At 31.6% G+C, this 19987-nt stretch overlaps 2 protein-coding genes across 2 annotated transcripts; both read right to left on the reverse strand.

Annotated features, from left to right (window-relative positions):
- Positions 1-1163: 1163 nt before the first annotated feature.
- LOC107432991 (aquaporin PIP1-1) lies at positions 1164-4644 on the reverse strand. The gene is made up of 4 exons (XM_016044224.4): positions 4146-4644; positions 3117-3412; positions 1557-1697; positions 1164-1455 (listed from the first exon to the last, which is right to left on the reverse strand). The coding sequence occupies exons 1-4, from the start codon at positions 4471-4473 to the stop codon at positions 1360-1362; spliced, it is 861 nt and encodes a 286-aa protein (XP_015899710.1). The 5' UTR covers positions 4474-4644; the 3' UTR covers positions 1164-1359.
- A 4189-nt stretch (positions 4645-8833) lies between these two features.
- LOC107432989 (signal peptide peptidase-like 4) lies at positions 8834-17253 on the reverse strand. The gene is made up of 14 exons (XM_048465017.2): positions 16987-17253; positions 15537-15692; positions 15294-15405; positions 14800-14916; positions 14297-14448; positions 13968-14150; positions 13055-13089; positions 12019-12184; positions 11429-11482; positions 10492-10584; positions 10128-10270; positions 9639-9709; positions 9449-9532; positions 8834-9182 (listed from the first exon to the last, which is right to left on the reverse strand). The coding sequence occupies exons 1-14, from the start codon at positions 17122-17124 to the stop codon at positions 9064-9066; spliced, it is 1623 nt and encodes a 540-aa protein (XP_048320974.2). The 5' UTR covers positions 17125-17253; the 3' UTR covers positions 8834-9063.
- Between the last annotated feature and the right edge of the window lie 2734 nt (positions 17254-19987).

Here is a 19987-nt window from a genome sequence, read left to right on the forward strand (position 1 = left end):
AGAAACATTGTTAAATTGTTTTCAAAAATAATTTTTAATAAATGAAAAACAAATAATATGTTTAGAAAAATGATAAATTTAAAGTGATCAAATTTTTTTATTAAAATTTTAATATCTATAATTTAATAATTTTTAAATAATTTATCTATTAATATATATACAAGACAATATCAACTTAATATTATTAAAATATTATTATTAACATTATTAAAATATTATTATATAATTTGTTATTAAAATTTTGATAAAAAAATTTGATATTTATACCAGCATGGGTAAAACAATTATTTTTTGTTTTCCAAAAATCATTTGTTTTTTTATTTTATGAAAACACAGTACCCTAACAAAATCCACCTGAGTCTAAAAGCTGTTCGATAATTTTAGCTTTAGGGTTAAATTCCATCGATCTTTCTATAGTACAATCAGTTAGTCTCGAGTGGTAGCTCGGTTGGCAGAGCACCACAATCCATGGCTGGAGAGCTGGGTTCGAATCTAGGGGGGAACGGGGTGCCTGTGGGCATATAAAAAAAAAAAAAAAAAAGTTAGCTTTCTCTAGTTTGGAAAAGAATCACTTTGCATTCTTGGAATAGATTTTGACTAAATCTACTTACGAAATATCTGTTTTTACCTTCTTTTTTTTTTTTTTAAATAAATACATAAGATATTATTTCATCACTTACTTTATATCAAACAAATATCATTTTCGAGACACTACATTTATGCTTGATATTTAACCATGTAAATAGAAAGACTATTAAATAACATTTTTATTAAAATATATTGTTATGTAGAATAAGTTTATTTTATTACAATTTAGTAAAAAAATCAATTTCAGAAAATGCTGAGTGATAATTTTCCAAACATGAGAGGATTAAGTAATAATTCTACAAATCCCAGAATTTTGCGGTTCTTTCATCAAACCTCAACAAGGAGGTATATATGTTGTCTCTATCATATTAGCTGGCACAATGGATCAAGGTGTATATGTGTGTATATATATATATATATGTATGTATTAACTCATATTATGTCTTATGTTATATCATGAGGTTCAAATTCTTGAAAGCAATGTAGAATCTGGATCAGTCAAAAAAAAAAAAAAAATGTAGAATCTGAAAATTAAGAAAGAGTGACTTAATGCAGACAAGAACATGAGCATGATATCATCATAAACATAATCTTACATTCCATAAAGCAGAATAAGTTATACACATAATCAACCATATCCCAAGCCCAATCTCATCAGTATAAAACATAAAAGGAAAAAGGAAAATTACACAATAACAGACTAGAAGTTATAGATGACATAATACACAAGAAACAGAAAAAAAAAAAAAAAAAAAAAGGTTTTTAGAGTTTTCAAGCCCTGGTCTTGAATGGGATTGCCCTGATGACTATCTGGTGGTACAGTGCAGCAAGTGCAGCTCCAATGAATGGTCCCACCCAAAAGACCCACTGAAATTAATTAAATTAAAACATTATAATCTATAATATAAGCTTAATTTGTAAGCTGAATTCCTCAAAAGAAGAGGAATTAAAAACATTATTCTACTCACATGATCATCCCAAGCATGGTCCTTGTTGTAAATGATGGCAGCACCAAGGCTCCTGGCAGGATTGATGCCAGTTCCAGTAATGGGAATGGTAGCCAAGTGCACCAAGAACACTGCAAACCCGATCGGAAGCGGTGCCAAGATCTGCAACCAATTTTACAAATAGGTTCACTAATCAGCCTAGGTTGAAAGTTTAGAAGATAAAAATCTGCTATTTAGGTCTTTATCATTTCCTGTTCACTTGTCAATTGATAATGCAAGAGTTTTAGGTATCTTATCGGTCCTTGTTTCTTCTGGACATGGAAAAAGCATGAAAGTAATTCCAGCTCAATTGGTAATGATCACAAAACCAAAAAGACATCCTGCTTATTTAACAACAATAATTGACCATCATTTGAAATGAGTAAACTTTTTCTTCAAAACTAAAACAAAATGATTAAGGTATATTTTATGGCCAATCTTATTTGCATTTAATTTGCAAACTTCAGGTAAAGACTTTGTATTGATAATTTATGTTAACAAGCAGAAATAACCGCTACCAAGTGTTGCGGCATTGGTAAAATCAAAATTTATTCAGAAAGTTAAAGAGTAATAAGCTTAACAAATGCCAATGCAGAAACCCAGTAAAAAAAATACTATCACTTATAAGGAAAATACTACTCAGATTGCCAGGCGGCATTGCTATCCAGAAACAAAGGCCGGTGGTCAATAGGGAGCTCAACCTTTGTCCAAGAATACCGCCTTGGCAAGCTGTGATGCACTGAATTATTTGTAACATCATACATGATTTCCCATCAACAATTTCAATCAACAATTTCAAAGTAGTGGTAAAGGAATTATCATCTCTATTCAAAATAAAGCAGCAAAGAACCTTTTTCTTTTTCTTTTTTCTTTTTTCTTTTTTTTTTTTTTATCGTTTTTCTTTTTTTTTTTTGGGTACACCCATTCTAGATGGAACAGTTTATTAATGGTATTCAATACTATGTCCTCTCAAATTTAAATGCAAATAATTGTCAATTTATTAATAAACAAATGCAACACATAGCACCTAACGTAGATTGTTTTTGTTATTTCTTGTTCCTCAATCTAACATTCTATGCCGCTTGAGAGCGTTAAAGCTCCCAACCAAACAAACGCTACACATGGCGCCTATCACAAAAACAGAAGTAACTTCCTTTTTCACGCTACACAAAGTTGGTTTTTACTGACGATACATGATAAATTTTAAATTGTGCATATTCGCATGTCTCTTTGCATTTAATAGATCCAGATGACTACGATTGTCAAAGAATTTAAATATGCATCAACTGAATAATCTCCACTGCTACACTACCAAGAGTTATGATGCAATTTGATTTCTTTTTGTTTAAGGCACTTGACATAATTTCAGGCTTCTGAATATCTCTTAAAGTCATAAATGCTAAAGATTGACCAAAAACTATCAGAGGAGGAGGGCTGTTCAAATCAACTTTCCAAACTTTCTATTCTACATAGCACTTCCTAGTAAATTAAGAGCTGAACATTGAGACAAGACTAGACAAGCAAAGACGAAGCGGTACTTACGGGGACATGGGAGTCTCTGGCGTTTCTCTTGGCATCAGTTGCAGAGAAAACGGTATAGACAAGAACAAAAGTGCCAATAATCTCAGCACCAAGACCATCACCCTTGGTGTAGCCATGGTTCACCACATTGGCTCCACCACCAAGGACTTGGTAACGGGACTTCTCGAATCCCTTAATCACACCAGCACCACAAATTGCACCAAGGCATTGCATCACTATGTAGAATATGGCTCTGGTCAGGGACAGCTTTCTTGCTAGGAATAGACCAAATGTCACTGCTGGGTTTATGTGCCCACCTGATCACAACATAAACATATTTGCCAAGATTTAGAGAGATCTCAAAACAACTAAAATGCAGAAAGTGTTGGAAGTGTAAGAAAATTTTAAACCAACAAGTGGAGAGAAAAAAAAGAAAGAAAGAAAAAAAAAAAAAAAAAAAAAAAGGGTTCCAACTTAGAGAGGGAGAGGGGGGGGGGGGGGGGGGGGGGGGGGGGGAAAGAAAGAAAGAAAATTTTAGGTAAAGACCGTGCCTCTCTAAAGAACATAAGAACCCTATACCATATTATTCCTTCTGTTTCTTTTGGTCAATTTTCATGGAAATCAAACAAAATTTGAGTAAATGAACAATCTAAGACCATGTTGTCTAACCCTATACACAATTAGATCAAATTTTTATCTTCTAATTTCCCAACTTCTTTTCCTCAGCAAATACATATAAGAAAGATTCATTAGGAGTTCACTCCTCACGCAGTACCATAACAAAATACAACAGAGGAAAAATGAAAAAGAAGGGAAAAAAAAAATTATTTTTCACATGCAGCTTTTCATGTCCCTTATTTTCCTGAGAACCAAACAGAATGTAAGGGGGAAAAGAAAAAGAAAAAAAGAAAAAAATATGGTCTCTACATGTTGTTCAAGATAAACCCGTTAAACCTTTCTTTACAAAAAAGCAAACAAAAGAACCATAAGGAAAAGAAGTGACCAATATTAGATCAAACCACAGAGAGACAAAATGAGCGAGAAGCTGACCTGAAATACCAGCAGTTGAGTAGACAAGGGCAAAGATGGTGCCACCAAAGGCCCAAGCAATGCCCTGAATACCCACAGAGGCACACTTGTTTGGGGACCTGGAAACTCCCATGACAGTCAAAATAGTGATGTAGAGGAACAAGAAAGTGGCAACAAACTCAGCAATCCCAGCTCTCCAGAACGACCATGACTGCAACTCCCCAGGCTCAAACAATGGTGCTGGTGGTGGCTCTTTGTAGTCCTTGTCTGTCTGTGCTGAGGTCCCTATGGGTTGTCTCTCTGAGAACTTGTTGGCTCCAAGCCTCACATCCTCTTCTTTCCCCTCCATTGTTTTTCTTCTGCTCTGCTCTCTCTCTCTCTTTAAGGAATTTGAAGTTTGCAAACAAAGTGAGAAATGAAACAGCGAAATGGGTTATTATTTATACAGACCAAATAGGTACCAGTCCCAAAAATTTCATGCTTTTCAAGGAAACTAAGAAACTAGTGGAAAAAAACCAAAATAAAAAAAACAGAGAAAATAATTGTAATAGTAAAATATCCAAATTTTCTTCCAAGTTTCAACATTTTTTGTCCAATGCTATGTTGACAACTTCTTGTCACACAGACCTATTAGATGGTGAACTATATGAATTTGTACTCCTCCCTTTTTCTTAACTTTTTTGATAATATTCCTTTTTCTTATCTTGTAATGGAGGACAGTTGGTAACTTCACTATTAATTAATGTAACTTTCATCCAAAGTTTGTCACATAAAAATATATTGATATAAGATTGTATGCAGAATGAAATATATCTTATAGTCTAGGAATTTTTATTTCATAATCTTTTCAAAGTTTAATTTAATTTAATACCATATTCGATATTCAGCTAATCAATAACGGGTAGGATTTTCTGGTGAGATTTATCATTAAAATTTTGTGTAAAAAACATATATGCGATGTTTTTTTTTTTTTTTTTTTCCCTTGGATTTTACTCTTTAATTTATCATATGCTTTGAAGAAGCACCCACCAATAATAAACGCTATTAAATATAGTAAAATGCAATGCAAATCCAAGTTTCAACAACTTTCTACGAAGGTTCCGTAACTCAAGAATCAAAGATAATGTAGAACCTTTTTTTTTTTTTTTTAATTACTTTTTGATACTTTCAGTTGTCAGATGCCAGGCGCTTTCTTATATTAATTAGCAAAAAAAAAAAAAAAAACTTTTTTTTTTACTTTGAAAAAACAAATAGAAAAATCCCCATTTGTTAATTATTTATTCTTTGATGATAATTGGTTCGAACAAAAGAAAAAAAGCAAACATAAAATAAAATAAAATTGAAGAGTGGGTAAATGGAATGAGGGATGATCCTGGAAAGAGCACAAAGTTTGCAGGCAAGCACCTGTCTAAAGTGTCAGGAATGATGGACTGTCTTTATCTTTTTGAAGAAAACCCCCTCCTTTTTATTTTTTATTTTTTTTATTTTTTTTTCATCCCCACTTTTTATCCATTCATTTTTATTTTCAAAACCATAATTATGGATCATAGTTTATATTTACCTAAAAACCAAAAGAAGATAGACCATGATTTATATTTGATTGTTTTAGGATTTTTTTTTTCTTTTAAGTTTTCATTTATTAATTAAATAAAATTAATTTAGTTAATAAATTATTCAAATTTGAAATTGAAAATCACCGTGTACAAGTGCAAAACTGTAAATTCGAAAGCATCTAAGGTGAAAGAAATAAATATAAATGTTCAAAAAAAAATTTTTTTTTCCATTTAATTGAAAAGAAAAAGAAAAAGAAAAAGGAATTATGCATTTTACTTTAATTGGCAAGGCAACGTCGTGTTTGGTGGTATCAACAAAATGTGGGGCCCAAAGGGCCAGTTAAGAGGATTGATAAAGAAAGATCCAACGGTGGCTATATAATGAAAAATTGGATAGTTCATGAAATTTGGCGGTTTTAAGGGCCGTTGAGATAGTGATGGTGGAAGCCTTAAAAGAAGCAAAGTTTTTGGAAGTTTGTGAACCAAAAATAGTAATCACTACCATCCAACGGTCATACCTTGGAATCGATGAAGGTCCATGGTGGACCTTGCCTCATCCAATTACCACTGCCCTCACAAACTTTTTTCAATTTTTTTTTCTAAAAAATATTAATGTATATTATTTTTCCAAACTTTTATTTTTTGATGAATAAAAAAAAATATATTAGAAGGATAAAAATTAATGTACTCCTTTAAAGTCAATCGAATAGTTTATACATATATAATTTTATGGGTATGATTCCACCATCTTGAATAATAGATCTATTTATATTGATTGGACAATAATATTTATAATTGATGATGATGATAAAATTCAAATTTTTAATTTTCTTATCAACTTATAGTGCTTGAGTTATTTTTAAACCTTTACCTACGTAACAAAAGTTTTACCATTTCTAAACCCTTTTACATATATTGAGGAACAACTTTTAAAGCACTAGTCACACCGATCATTATTGGTGTTTTATTGGGGGAAAAAAAATAATAAAACTTGTCATCAGAGTGGAATTATAATTGACATAGTAATAATTAATTGACTTGGTTTAAAACCAAAAATCCATATATATATATAAAGGAACTCAAAGCTTCTATCAATTACATTATCATATCACCAAATATTAGTTCATTAATAGGGCTAAACTCATATACAATCACAATCATTATATGAGTGGCATAACAATTTACAAATATAATTTTTTATTTGTAAATATTTATGAACGATGTGGCGGATTATGGTTGGTCAATATCAACAGCCATGTCACAATTTCTAACTGTGACAAATCAGTATTCTATTTTTTTAGCACACATTATAAAAGTTTATGAAATCTATCATATAATTAACAGGTTTATAATAAATAGGTTTTACCTGTAAATACAAATGAGACTAAAATGGAATTAAAAAATAATAATACATTACATTTTTTTTTCCTTTTATGTTGTTGCCTAATATTTAAATTTTGACAAACCAATTTTGTAATTCTAGTATTAGAAGTAATAAATGGTAAAAAATAAAAAATAAAAATTATTGAATGTAAAATTATTGAAAACCACAATTCCTTTTTGGGACTAACAAGAACTTCAAAGTGGTATCGTAACGTCAGTGTCTAGTGATTGATACGGTTTAGGTTATAACACAGACTAATAATTCTAACTTCAATTTTTTTATTTTTTTATTTTTATTTTTTTTTATGAACGACTTATAATCTTAATTAGTTGACATTGACATATACTCAACTATTATTAAATAAATTTTCCCTTTTCTTCTTAACTTAGGGTTTTCTCAAACTTAGGTTTTCAAGTGTACCTAATTTGACAAGGATGGTTTACACATTGTTGTCTTTAAGTTTTGGTGAATTGACTGAGTTGGAAAGGGAATTGAGCAATTAAAAGGCCACAATAATAATAATGAAAAACAGAAAAAACAGAAACAGAAAGAAGTGGGTGGATCCCATGTGAGCTTACCATTGTTTGAGCTTAGTCTTCTGGGCAAATGGGTTCCATTTTCTTTTGTTACAAGTCATTTCATCATAAGAAGGACTCAAATCATTACCGCACATCTCATAAAGAGGCTGTGCTCTCCTGGTCTTGGGCCCTCACCCACATGCAATTATGGGTCCCATCCATCATCACCATCCCTTTCTTCTTTTCTTTTGATTTTAACCACCACATTCATTCTTCATCATCGATGTCCAAACCATCCCTTAATCCACGTGGCAGCCATCAAATGCACTCAACTTGCAAGTTCTATTCCCTTCCATTTGCAAGGAACAGCCACCAAAACGCCCATGGAATATGTTTCCAATGATAGATAGAACTGCCATTTATTCAAATTTTGTTGCTATTATAGTTTATGAGACAAAATATTTTCATTTATATTTTTGTTTAGACTTATCATCTTGATGAATTGTTGAGTAAATAATGTTTCTTTCTTTACAAAATGAAAAAGAGTTAAAGAGTAGATGATACTATATCGATTCAACCTGTTATCAGATTATGCAGAAAAGCAATGTTGGTGTAACAATATGCTAATTGAAAACGGGGAAAATAATTTTTGAAAAAATCGGTTAGGCATGAAGTTTTTTTATTTTTAGGTTAGACAAAGTTGAATCTAAGATAATAAAAACTAATAATGCAATATATCGAATATAATGATTATTAATAAAATATCACCATTTGTTTGGCATCCAAAAAATAGCTGGAGAAATAGACTAATTATTCAGAGTATGAATATTATATATATATAATTTTCCCGCGTGCCCTTGTTTGGTCATGAAAACAATAAAAATATTGCATCGTATTGATATTGAGAAAAAGGTTACTCTTTGTTTTAAATGTTAAAAAATAAAAAATAAAAATAAAAAAATAAAAAAAATTTCCCGATTATGACCCCATGAAGAGAATGAGCTGGAGTTATAGCCTAACACTCGCACACAGTTTCTTAGTTTTCATCATTTTATTAAACAAGTTGGAAGTTTTATATATATATATATATATATATAAATTATATTATATAATAGTTTATAAATAATATAGATATTTAACCTAACACTGACCCATGGAATGACATGGAGATAATGTTATTTTGGTAACTGGGACTATTAGAAGTCATTTGATCATCGTGCAAATTCTTATGTGAAGCCATGTGAGAGTTATGAAGAAAGAGAAAAGTGAAACGCAGAGTCTTTTTTAAAGATCAGTAGCTACAAACTGCTTCTAGTGTGTTCCCTTATGAGTTGGAAGTTTATAAATATCAACACGCTGAAATTGTTAACATGCTCTCTCCTACAACTTTTACAAGGGAAGAGTTAAAGACTTCCTTTTTTTTTTTTTTTTTTTGGGTGTATGAATCACTGAAAAACTATCATAAAATTACAGGTGAAACGTAGTTACTGCTCCTTTTCTTCCAACGGTTTTAGTTGCACGTGTGGACATGACCTCTCAGGTTCTCCTCTTGTCCACAGAATCTTCAGATCACCTCTCTTCTTTCCCAGTGTCAAAAACGTGCCTACGATCAATCAAAAGACCAGATCATTTAGAATAAAGGAAACTTCAGAAAAAAGCAGAGTTAGTTTATGGTACTGCTGCTTATGAATTGATTACGGAGCTTGTTCGGGAAATATCAGCCATTGGCAATTACAATGATGTCACTTGAGGGCCATGAATATCCTACTTGACCGAAATGGTTTACATTTTCTTTCTTGCAACGAGTGCATATCACACAAAAACAAACAAATAAACCAATTGAACCACTGTGAAACTACCGTATCTTACCAAGTGTGAAAGGTACTATGTATAGCAGAGCCGGTTGGCCATGTCCATCCATCAAGTTCAAAGCAACATATGTGATAAGGAGACCTGCAATGTGAGGTTTCAAGGATCAAAATGCAGGTTAAGAGGATACTAGTATAATGGTAAAAGTGGGAATAATGCTACAATTGGATGGTTCATCTATGTCTCATACCTAAACCGTAAGCAGTCATTGCCCACACAAAGTACCCATCTCTAAGCCTCTTATTTGCCAACCAATCATACCTGTAAAAAGTAAACCAGCACAATTATCAGATCTATTAATTGATTAAACATCGTGAATTGTTAAAACCCCCCATTTGAAAATACACCAAAGGACTAGACATTGGAGCAAAGACCAGGAAAAACATTGACATATATTACAGAGATAGTGTTGATAGTTGAGTCCCATGGTTTCCCTAATTGAAATTTTTTTGTAGAAAGTGACAATCTACCGACTCCTGAAGTATCTTATCAAACCGATGTTCGCTTTCATTTATGTTTCTATTAAAACACCAATTCAGGCTGTAGAGTATGAAATATGACAAAAACTTTACCCTATAATGACATAAAAAGAAAAAAGGAATTTCTAAAGAAGTGAAAGTCAAATTAGTTTCAGGGGACTTAATGATAGGAAGATTATATATATTGGCTCCTTAGTCACCTTAGCGAAAATGCTACCACTAGTCCTGGCAGTATAATGTCCCCAAAACCAATGATGCTGTAACCACCCCAAGGATCAAACATCCGAGGGATTTTTAGTAGCATGGGGATACCATCCTCTCCACTCTTATCGCCTCGAGCAACCTGTACAGAAGATGGAATAATAATACTGTAAATTACTTTTTACACGGTAGGGAAGGTAAAAAGAGAGGAGAGAGGGGGGAGGGGGAGGGAAGAAAAACAAAGAAGACAAATGGTTAAAAAAATAAAAAAATAAAAAAACAAACAAACAAACAAACGGTAACCCATTTTGTGGATTGCAGGAATAAAATAAATAAATAAATAATTAATTCTGATTTACTTACCACTATCATCACACTCTCATCAAACCACCATTTCGAAACGAATACCCAGAAGATGTCATACAAAAAGGCACAACTGAGAAGAACTGTTCCAACCTGATTGCATTGACAAAAAGAGGAAGGTAGGCTCAGTGAACAATAAAGTCAATAGGAGTGAATTGCTCTACTTACATATACGTTAAGGTTTCCCTTGAAGATTAATTTATCACAAAAAAAGGATTTTTATTTTTGCTCTTAGCAAAACTTCCACTCAATCATATATGGCCAATCATCTTGCTAAGTCAATAATAATCATTCATAAAAGTTACACAGAGCAAAAAAAGATGACTCATATCCATGTCTGAAACACCATTCTGGGATTTGTCACAATTTCTTAGTAAGATACAAAAGATAAAAAAATTATTTATCACAATCCTTATTCATAAAAATTGATAAGTATATCGAAGAAAAAGACGTGTACCCCAAATAAAATACCTATTTCAACCGGTTTACTGAGACTAAAAAGTAGGTCAATGCAAATGCTTTCAAAGATAATCGCAAATGATCCTGCAAACTAATAGCAACAAGGCAAAACTGAATGTTTCATCACCTCCAAACAACAAAATTCAACCCAATCTTACAGCTAGTTACAAGCTAGATGCTTTATACCCCAGCAGAAACAATTGTAACCACCGCCTCAAAAGAAAATAAATGAATAAACAAATAGACAAAATGATAGATTTGAACATGTTTACCATGCATTTTAAAGCCCTAGACATACATAAAATATAGATTTTGCTAGCATAATATATAAGACATTTTCATTTTATATCAATCAATCATTTGTATTTGTTAAAGTTACTTAACAATTCCAATCATCTACATTCAGCTGAATATTACTAAAAAATCACTAATACCATGTAACCAATAATCAGAAAAGGCTAAAGCGTTGAATTATCACCTTGAGATTTGGTATGCGCACAATCTGAAGAACTGTCAGTATCAAGGCAATACCCTAGAAAAAAAGGATAGTTAATCTATCATCAGTTGGATCCTCCAATCATTTACCAAACAAAATTCAATGGAACATAAAAGATAAGCACATCAACTTAAATCAATGTTGAAGTGAAGAAATGTTCTTCACTTCTTTGTGTAAAAATAAAAGGAAAAAAGCCAAGATAAGGACCAGTCCACGGAGTACTGATTAATTTCATTTTAGCGAAACAGGTTTTCAGATAACCATGATCTGACAAAGGTAACCAACTTTTTTAAAATGATACAGTACAACTGCTGAAGGATATAACAAGCTACCAAATAGCAATTGGAGTTTTAATTACTATAAAATTTCCTGCAACTTGAATAGGCATGTCGGTGTGGTGATAACATGTATAATTACAAAGGTATGTAAAGTGAAATGCAGTGAACATTTCCCCTTGATTAGCTTGGGATGTGTCCCAAAAAAAGAGATAAGAAAAGAGGTAGAAGGAAAGAAGATAATCCAAGAACCAGATGAAAATCAAAAGGAGAGACTATCAAGAATTTTTTTCTTACTAGGATATCTTGACCTATCCAAGCATAGGAAATGCGTCGTCGATAAACTGCCCAAACAACAGCGAGCACCATGCAGAAGGGTAAAACAGCTAGTGTCAGATACGAAACGGCTCCAAAGAAGGGAACTTTTACGTACGATTCTCCAGCATGTTTAAACCATCTGAAACTACATTTACATAGTTGTCAGCTAAATATATGTAAAAATAAAAATAAAAAACAACAACAACAACTATATATCAACAAGCATATAAGACAAATGAACTCTGGGCCACTGGACTACCACGGATTAATCTTTTTCCTTTTTAGCTCCAAAAATTAAATGGTTTTTGCATGTTTCTACACAACGACAAATTTACATTTTAGATAAAAATAGTCCTCAATCCTGATCTTCTATGTCAAACAAAAATGTATCCAAGTTTCATCAAACACAGCATTAGCTTTTGCTACAGGCCCTAATGTTATCAATTTCAAATCTATTAGGAGGGGGACGCATAAGAAATAGTAAAAATTTTTTGCCAACCAGGACAATTTTATCTTCTGATAGCATAATCAGGGCGGGTCAAAATTAGAGTGTCCCAATTACAGTTCACAGCCAAGCATTGAAACTTTCAGGAATCAATTCCGTCTGGAAAGTTCCCTGCTTCTCTTCCCTTTGTCAGGATGTGGAATTTAAACCTATTGACAAATTCGCATATTCTATTCGAAAGAAAGCATTCTGGATATAAAAAAAGGTTAGGGAAGCAAGGATCAAACCATAGGAAGAAACAACTTAAAAATAGTGCTAAGCAAAGAAAACAAACAATTCGTGAAAGGAGCTCACTTAATCAATTTCCACTTATTTATACATAAATTCTTAAAACCTTTTTTCCCTCTAAATTCACAAAAGGGATGGACTGACTTTCAATAGCAGAAAAATATGACAATAATGAACCCCCCACTAGTCCCAGTCCAATGGAAAAACACATTCATAACTTAAATAAGGAAGGAAAAGAAAGAAAAAAGAGGAAGGATAGGATAACAGAGGAAGAAGACATACCATGATAATAAAGCCACCAAGCAAGTTTGCAATCCCTGCAAACAAAGAGGACCTGTGAGGTTCATCATCAATCTCCAATAAATACTCAGAACAAGATGCATACTCGAGTGAAATGGTTCTTCAAGGGTGAGATTCCCTTTTACTTCTTAATAGATCATCCATATGCAAATAGTGTATTGTATATTTATGGAGGTGCAAACTTTAGATAACCTCAGGTGTTACCAAGAACTGAAGGATTCCCTCCAGCATTATACCAAACAGAAAACTATGATTTTACTAACAACGTGAACATTTAAACAGCTTAGTATCCTACAGTGCATATCTCTATAAATGCATAGTTTTATACATTTCCATGTATTTTATTAAAAAACATAAATAATACTTGTCTGCTTATTCATCTAACATATAAATTAAAGCTGATTAACAGTTGCTGTAAGCAAGACAAAGTAAAGTTCTTTTTTTCCTTTCAAATGAAAGAACCATCAGCATCATGCTTCAAACATTTGGAGGTCTTGGTACCCATTATCAAATCTTTTACCATGTCTCTACTTACCTCACCAACAAAAAAAAAAAAAAAAAAAAAAAAATTGAATTTTGCTCAGTGCATACATGAATGGGAAATTATACCCAGTAGGGATACTAATTGAAAATTGGTGAACAAGTTAAATTAAAATATCACAGCTTGGGAAAATCATGAAAATATTTGTGTAAAACTCAATAGTGAACAATGCAAGAAATCGATAAATGCTTCCTGTGATATATATATATATATGTGTGTGTGTGTGTGTGTGTGTGTGTGTGTGTGTGTGTGTGTGCATATATATATGCATATATAACATAGACACACACATATGCATTCATGCATGAATGTATTTGTGCACATAAAATCCTGAGTCACAGAAAACAGCCGCACCTCTACTCCACCAATGCAAAAGAGAACCACCAGAACCTCCAAAAACCATAATGACATAAGTTTGTAAAGCATAATCAGGAAGCACGAAGCAATCACAACAAAGAGAACTGCTGCAGTGGTGTTAATGTCCACATAACCTGAAGAACCTACACCTTCCGAATGCAAAGTTCCATCCGGATCATCCTGCAATGACAGTAGAAATCCACATATAATTTGACAAAACAAGTGAACTGACTCAGCAATTACTCATGCATCATGAAGGAGAAATCTGATTTCAAAAAAAAAAAAAGAAAAAAAAAGAAAAAAGGCTATTGAAAGAAAGAAATTACGTTTAAAAGCTTATCATGCTCAAGAGCTGCTTCTCTTGCACTCCATGCAGACCAATAAGAAGCACACAAGATGGTACCAACAGCCATAAGCCATAAAAATACTTCCGCAATGTCAACCAGCGGACGCAGTGGAGAGTATAGCTGCACCGACACTGAAGAAAGAGGATTGGATCATGATTTGCAGAGAATAACGAGAGAAATTCTTCAATTCTATATTTCATTGATCGAATATGAGTACAAACATATAGACAACCTAAACAACATATAAGGAAATGCATATCTGAATCCTGAGTGATAGAAATAATATTATTTGCTAAACTAAACAGGGAAATCACATACAATTTCCTACAATGGAAAAAGTGAAAACAGAACTTACCCACTCAGATAGAATGTTATGTATGACTAAGAAAGAAAATTGTTCAAACTCAATACTGTACATAGCAACAGATTTATCACTTATAAGCAAATGTTAGGTAAATATAAGCAGAATAGGGAATATATACCTGTCAAGTTATTCTTTAGATCATTTTCCAAGTTTGTACCAGCATCTTGAGGGAGCATAACGGTAGGTATGCTTATATTTGTATCACTTTCATTCTCACATACCATCTTGAAAAGTTCTGCATAACAGAAAGCAGTATTTTAATAGAAAATTATATTTTGCATAATTGGTTGTCATCAATTATTAATTATGAGTCTAAGAACCATAAAAACTATGACTCCTTTTCCTGCTCTCAACTGTTGTTGTACTCTTCGTAAGTTGTACAGAGCATTATTGTCCAGTTAGAAAGATACATATCTTACTAGTAATTAGTTCCTCCTCCGATGCATGAACATAAACCTACAGATATCTAACTAATGTATTACTCAAATATGGCTTCTCACTCTTAGAAATATAATGATTGGCCTGAAATCAATGCACATTAGGTATGCAGCTTTTGTGATTGCAGTCAGCAATTTGGACCATTAAGAAAACAAAAAAGGTGCATGCAAATACCTGTATGGTAGTTTATAACGAGAACAGCTGAAGCATTAGCAGCTTCAGCAAAATTTGCCTTGTCTGTGAAACTGCAAGTTCCTCGGTGCACCAAAATGACCTCGCCTGAAAGCTAGCAAAAGGCCAAGCGTTCCAGATTATGGATCCATATAACAGATTATATAGCTTGTGAGTTCCAATGAGAAAAAAGCATATTTGAATCATTATAAGACATGTGAAAAAAATAGTTAAGAATAGAAATACCTTCCTTTGTGTTTTGCAACAATCAGGAGGGTCTGCTAGAACAACTCTAGTATGGTTGGCACGTTTTTCTTTTGATTCCAAGGTAGGTCCAAATCGAGCACCAACACCAACATACTCACTACCTTCTATGCCATTAATCCAAGTTGGAACTTTCACCTAAAAAACAAAATGTGGTTCATATTTGATGCCAAATCCATTAAAATTATATGTTTTAAAAAAACAATTTAAAAAGAACAAAATACCATATTTACCATGCAACCACAGGATCAGTTTGGTTGAGTTTATAGTCAATAACTTTTCATTCCAATAAAAAGAATTAGTAAATGATAGAGAAATATGCATATAATTAAATTCCTACGATCAAATCAATATACATTGTGGGTAAAATAAATAAATATGAATCAGTTATGCATTAGTAGCTAACTTCACTGAATATGGAAAACAATCATGGGGTGACTCAGAAAATTTCAACTTATTCAACTTAAATTAAGATGAGAAGAAAACAATTACCCCAAAACTAAATTCCAATGCCAAACAACAATTATGAACTTAAAAGCATAATTGGTACTTTCAAAATTACAAACTTCATACCCAAAGAGGTCAAAAAGTAATAATTCAGAAAGAGATTGGAGGGCTCCATATGTAAGATTATAATAAAAACATTAAGTTGTCCAAGGTTAACATTCTGAATTATTGCAAGTTTGCAAGAATTAAGTATCAAATTTTGTTTGACAAGTTATCATCATTTATCACCCCCCCAAAAAAAAAAAAAAAATGTAAATTACCATAAGACAACCTTCATTTCAATAATCCACTCGATCTGAATCTTTTTTTTATTTTTGGACGTGCACTCAACCTAAATCTGAAGTTTTATTTTCAATAACCTTAACAGCATAATTGACAAAATAACCAATTATCACCTTCCCTAGTGCCTTAGTCTCATTTTCCAGCAACCAAATAGAAACTACGAAACTGTAGATGGTAAAAAAGCAACTTTCAAATTACTAAAAAGTCAACTGAAATTCAATAAACACTTCCATTCCCAAACTCCAAAACAACATTAGATATTAATTAAAGACAGTAAAAGTTTTTCTTCCTTTTCCCCCCCCCCTCTCTTTTCTCCGTTTTCTCAGCAACCAAACAAAAATTCAGTACAATTCATTTTTGCTTCTAATTTCCCCCATAAAACAGCTAAAACCAACTGAAATTCCAAAAAAAAAAAAAAAAAGAGAAATGAAAAAACAAAGATCAAAATCTCTTTTCCTTCCCTTTTCCTCAAATTCTCTCCACTTCTAGCTACGAAAAAGAAATTCCCAGTATGGAAAATAAAAAATAAATAAATAAATAAATTTTTTAATCGAATTCAAACTCCCAAAAAAAAAAAAAAAAAAGCCTTGAAAACATCAAACAAAAGAGAGAGTTGAATTTGGGGGGCAGGGTTTTTTCTTACCAGAACAAAGTTGTTTTCACAGCCAGGTCTCTTTGGAGCAATATTATCCTGGTGAACAATATCTCCAGCTGAAACCAAACTCGTACTCAACACCAAAACCAAAACCACTACAACAGCTACACTTCTCTGTAAATCCATTTCCACATCCAGAAAAAGCAAAATTTCCGAACTTCAAAAATATAGTAAAAATTACAATTTTTTAAAAAAAAAAAATCAGAAAAGGTTAGGGTTTTCAGAGAGGAAAAAAAAAAAAAAAAAAGAGGCCCGAAGAAGAAGTAAGAAGAAGATGAAAAATGTGAAATGGAGGAGAAAAAAAAAAAAAAAAAAAAAACACGGCGAGAGAAAAAGGGAAATATCGCGGAATGTAATATGTACGTATGTATTGGTCTGCGTTTTATTCTTCGCAGCTTGTCGTTTTGGCCGACGAAGAAAATTTAGAAAAAAAAAAAAAAAAATTAATAAAAGGGAAGACCTTTGCTGTTTGTAAAACCGTTAACTGGTTTTCGTCTTCTTTGGCTTTTTGGTGTGGTGGACTGGACTTTTGATGGACTTCCCTCACCGCCTCAAATTGGCGCGTGGTTTACACCGGTATGTACGGAAAATTGACAAATTGGTAAAGGGTTGGGAATTTTTGGACAATGAGGATAAGAATTTTGGTGGGGTTGTGTGAATGGGAATATGCCAATATGGGAAATGATTTTTTTATAATTTTTTAGACTTTTTTTTTTATTTTTTATTTTATTTTTTGGGTGAGCAAGTTTTGGTTTAGTGTCAAGAATTTTGAAGTCACTTGTTGACAAGGATCTCTCTCTCTCTCTCTCTCTAAAGGGATTGCATGGATTTAGGGGAGTTTGCATTAATTGAGGATTTAATACAAACTCAAAGATTTAGGGGGGCATTTATTGGGAAAGTGTCTAAAATTAGCTTCAGAGTACAATCTTAGAGTAGATTGCACTTGTCCGATTTTTATCTATATATATATATATATACACACACACAAGATGTAGAATTTGTTTTAGACTTCTTTTACTTGTATGCAAAACTATCTGTAAGCAAGCCATTATTTCTTAACAAATATTAAGGTGTGGTTATGTATATATGTATTAGGATTAGGTATAAATAAATTTATTAGATTATAATTTATTTTGAATGAAAATTTATATTATAATTAAGTAAACATGTTTAAAGGTAAGTATCAAACAAGTTCGTCTTGAATTATTGTACTTAACTTAAAATTGACTCGTCTAGAAAAAAAAAACTTTTTTTATGAGAAAAAAAAAACTTAAAATTGACTTGATTAATGATTATATAGACTTGACTTGATTTTAATATTAAAATCTGTATATATTAATTATAAAATCATATTAAATATTAAAATTTATTTAGTGATATATTGAATTTTTATTTTTAAAATCAAAATTTATTACAGCTTAAATTATAAATATATTTTTAAAAAACATTTAATGATAAAATTATTAGATTCACCTTATGGTATTGGTACGAATAGGTATCCTATATAAGCTCATAACTATTGAGTTGGGAAAAGAATGTAAGAACCAATTGAATTAAAGCAAAAAAGCATGCAAGCAAAATTTTGAAATGTGGAAGAATGGATTTTTACGACATGGCAATGACATAGCTATTCGATGATGTAACCGATGATGCAATCTACTAATACATCATAAACAATTAGCTCTGCAACGTGTTAAGCTTTATGTATGGATATATATATATATATATATATATATAAATATATGGGTAAAGAAATATTTTTATAGTGTTGAACCTACTAATGGGGCATATTGTAATGCGTAAATGCACTTTACACATTTTAATGATCATTTGGGGATTTTCAAATATTTTTTCCCCCACTTTATACCTTTTAAGTTTAAAATTAAAGTTCATTTCAGGGTTTTCAAATTTTTTTCCCATTAAATATTACTGATAATTTTTAAAAGTTACACATTACCGATAAAACCATTAAATATTACTGATTCAACAGTTCATTAATTTTTTTTTTAACTCTAATATTAGTTTTTCCATTTATTTTGCAATAAAATATTGAAAATTTTGATTATTTGGTATGCTTTAACAATTAGATTTTTTTTTTTTATAACAAAAAGATAAATGGATGAACTGTTATAGTCTTGTTAATTTAACAGTATTAACGCAAATATGTAATTTATTAGAACTTTTGAGGTATCAAATGTAAAAATCAAATAAATAATCCAAAAAGTGAACTCTCTCTAAACTAAAAAAAAGGTATATTTAGCTCAATATTTTTATTCTTAAATGAATAAATAAATTTGTCTTGTAAAAAAATATTTATATTTATAAAATTTGGATTTAAAAGAGAAAAACAAAAACCTTTACATTAGAGTTTAGTTTACTTTGTTACTTTCTTCATGCTTTTAGATATTTCCGCTCAATAAAGTTTTGATGAAGTGGGAGGATTTCTTAGGTTTTATCTATTTTATATTTGTTGTTGTGGTTTTTCTTCCTCCTTGTAATAACTTTTTTTTTTTTCCTTTCTTAATAAATTTGGCTCTCACTCTATTAAATTACTTTACACAAGTTTTATCATTTCAACTTTTAGGTAGAAAAAATTTACGTACTTTTTCATTTTATTACAAAACTTTATCCCTTGTAGAAACGTGATATCTCATCTCCACAAAAACATACTTTACATGTTTTTTATTTTATTATTATTATTATTATTATTAATCATTTTGTGAAAACACACACGTTTCATGTTCACTATGGTAGGTGTAGTGTAAACAACGTGAACAGCGCGTGGTATAAAACCACACATTTTTCTCATATGTTACCGGCTACAGCCTGAACCGGTCAAAGATGTCCGTATTGCGCCGTACAAATAAGACGGCGGATTAAATGAATTTATAAATTTGCACCCCCTTACAGATGACGATCACCTACTTACGAGCCTAGAATAGCGAGAAAAATGTCAGAAAGTCACTGGACGTCGAAAAATAAAAAAGTC

The sequence above is a fragment of the Ziziphus jujuba genome, chromosome 11 (genome assembly GCF_031755915.1).
Source record: "Ziziphus jujuba cultivar Dongzao chromosome 11, ASM3175591v1".
Taxonomy (NCBI): Eukaryota; Viridiplantae; Streptophyta; class Magnoliopsida; order Rosales; family Rhamnaceae; genus Ziziphus; species Ziziphus jujuba.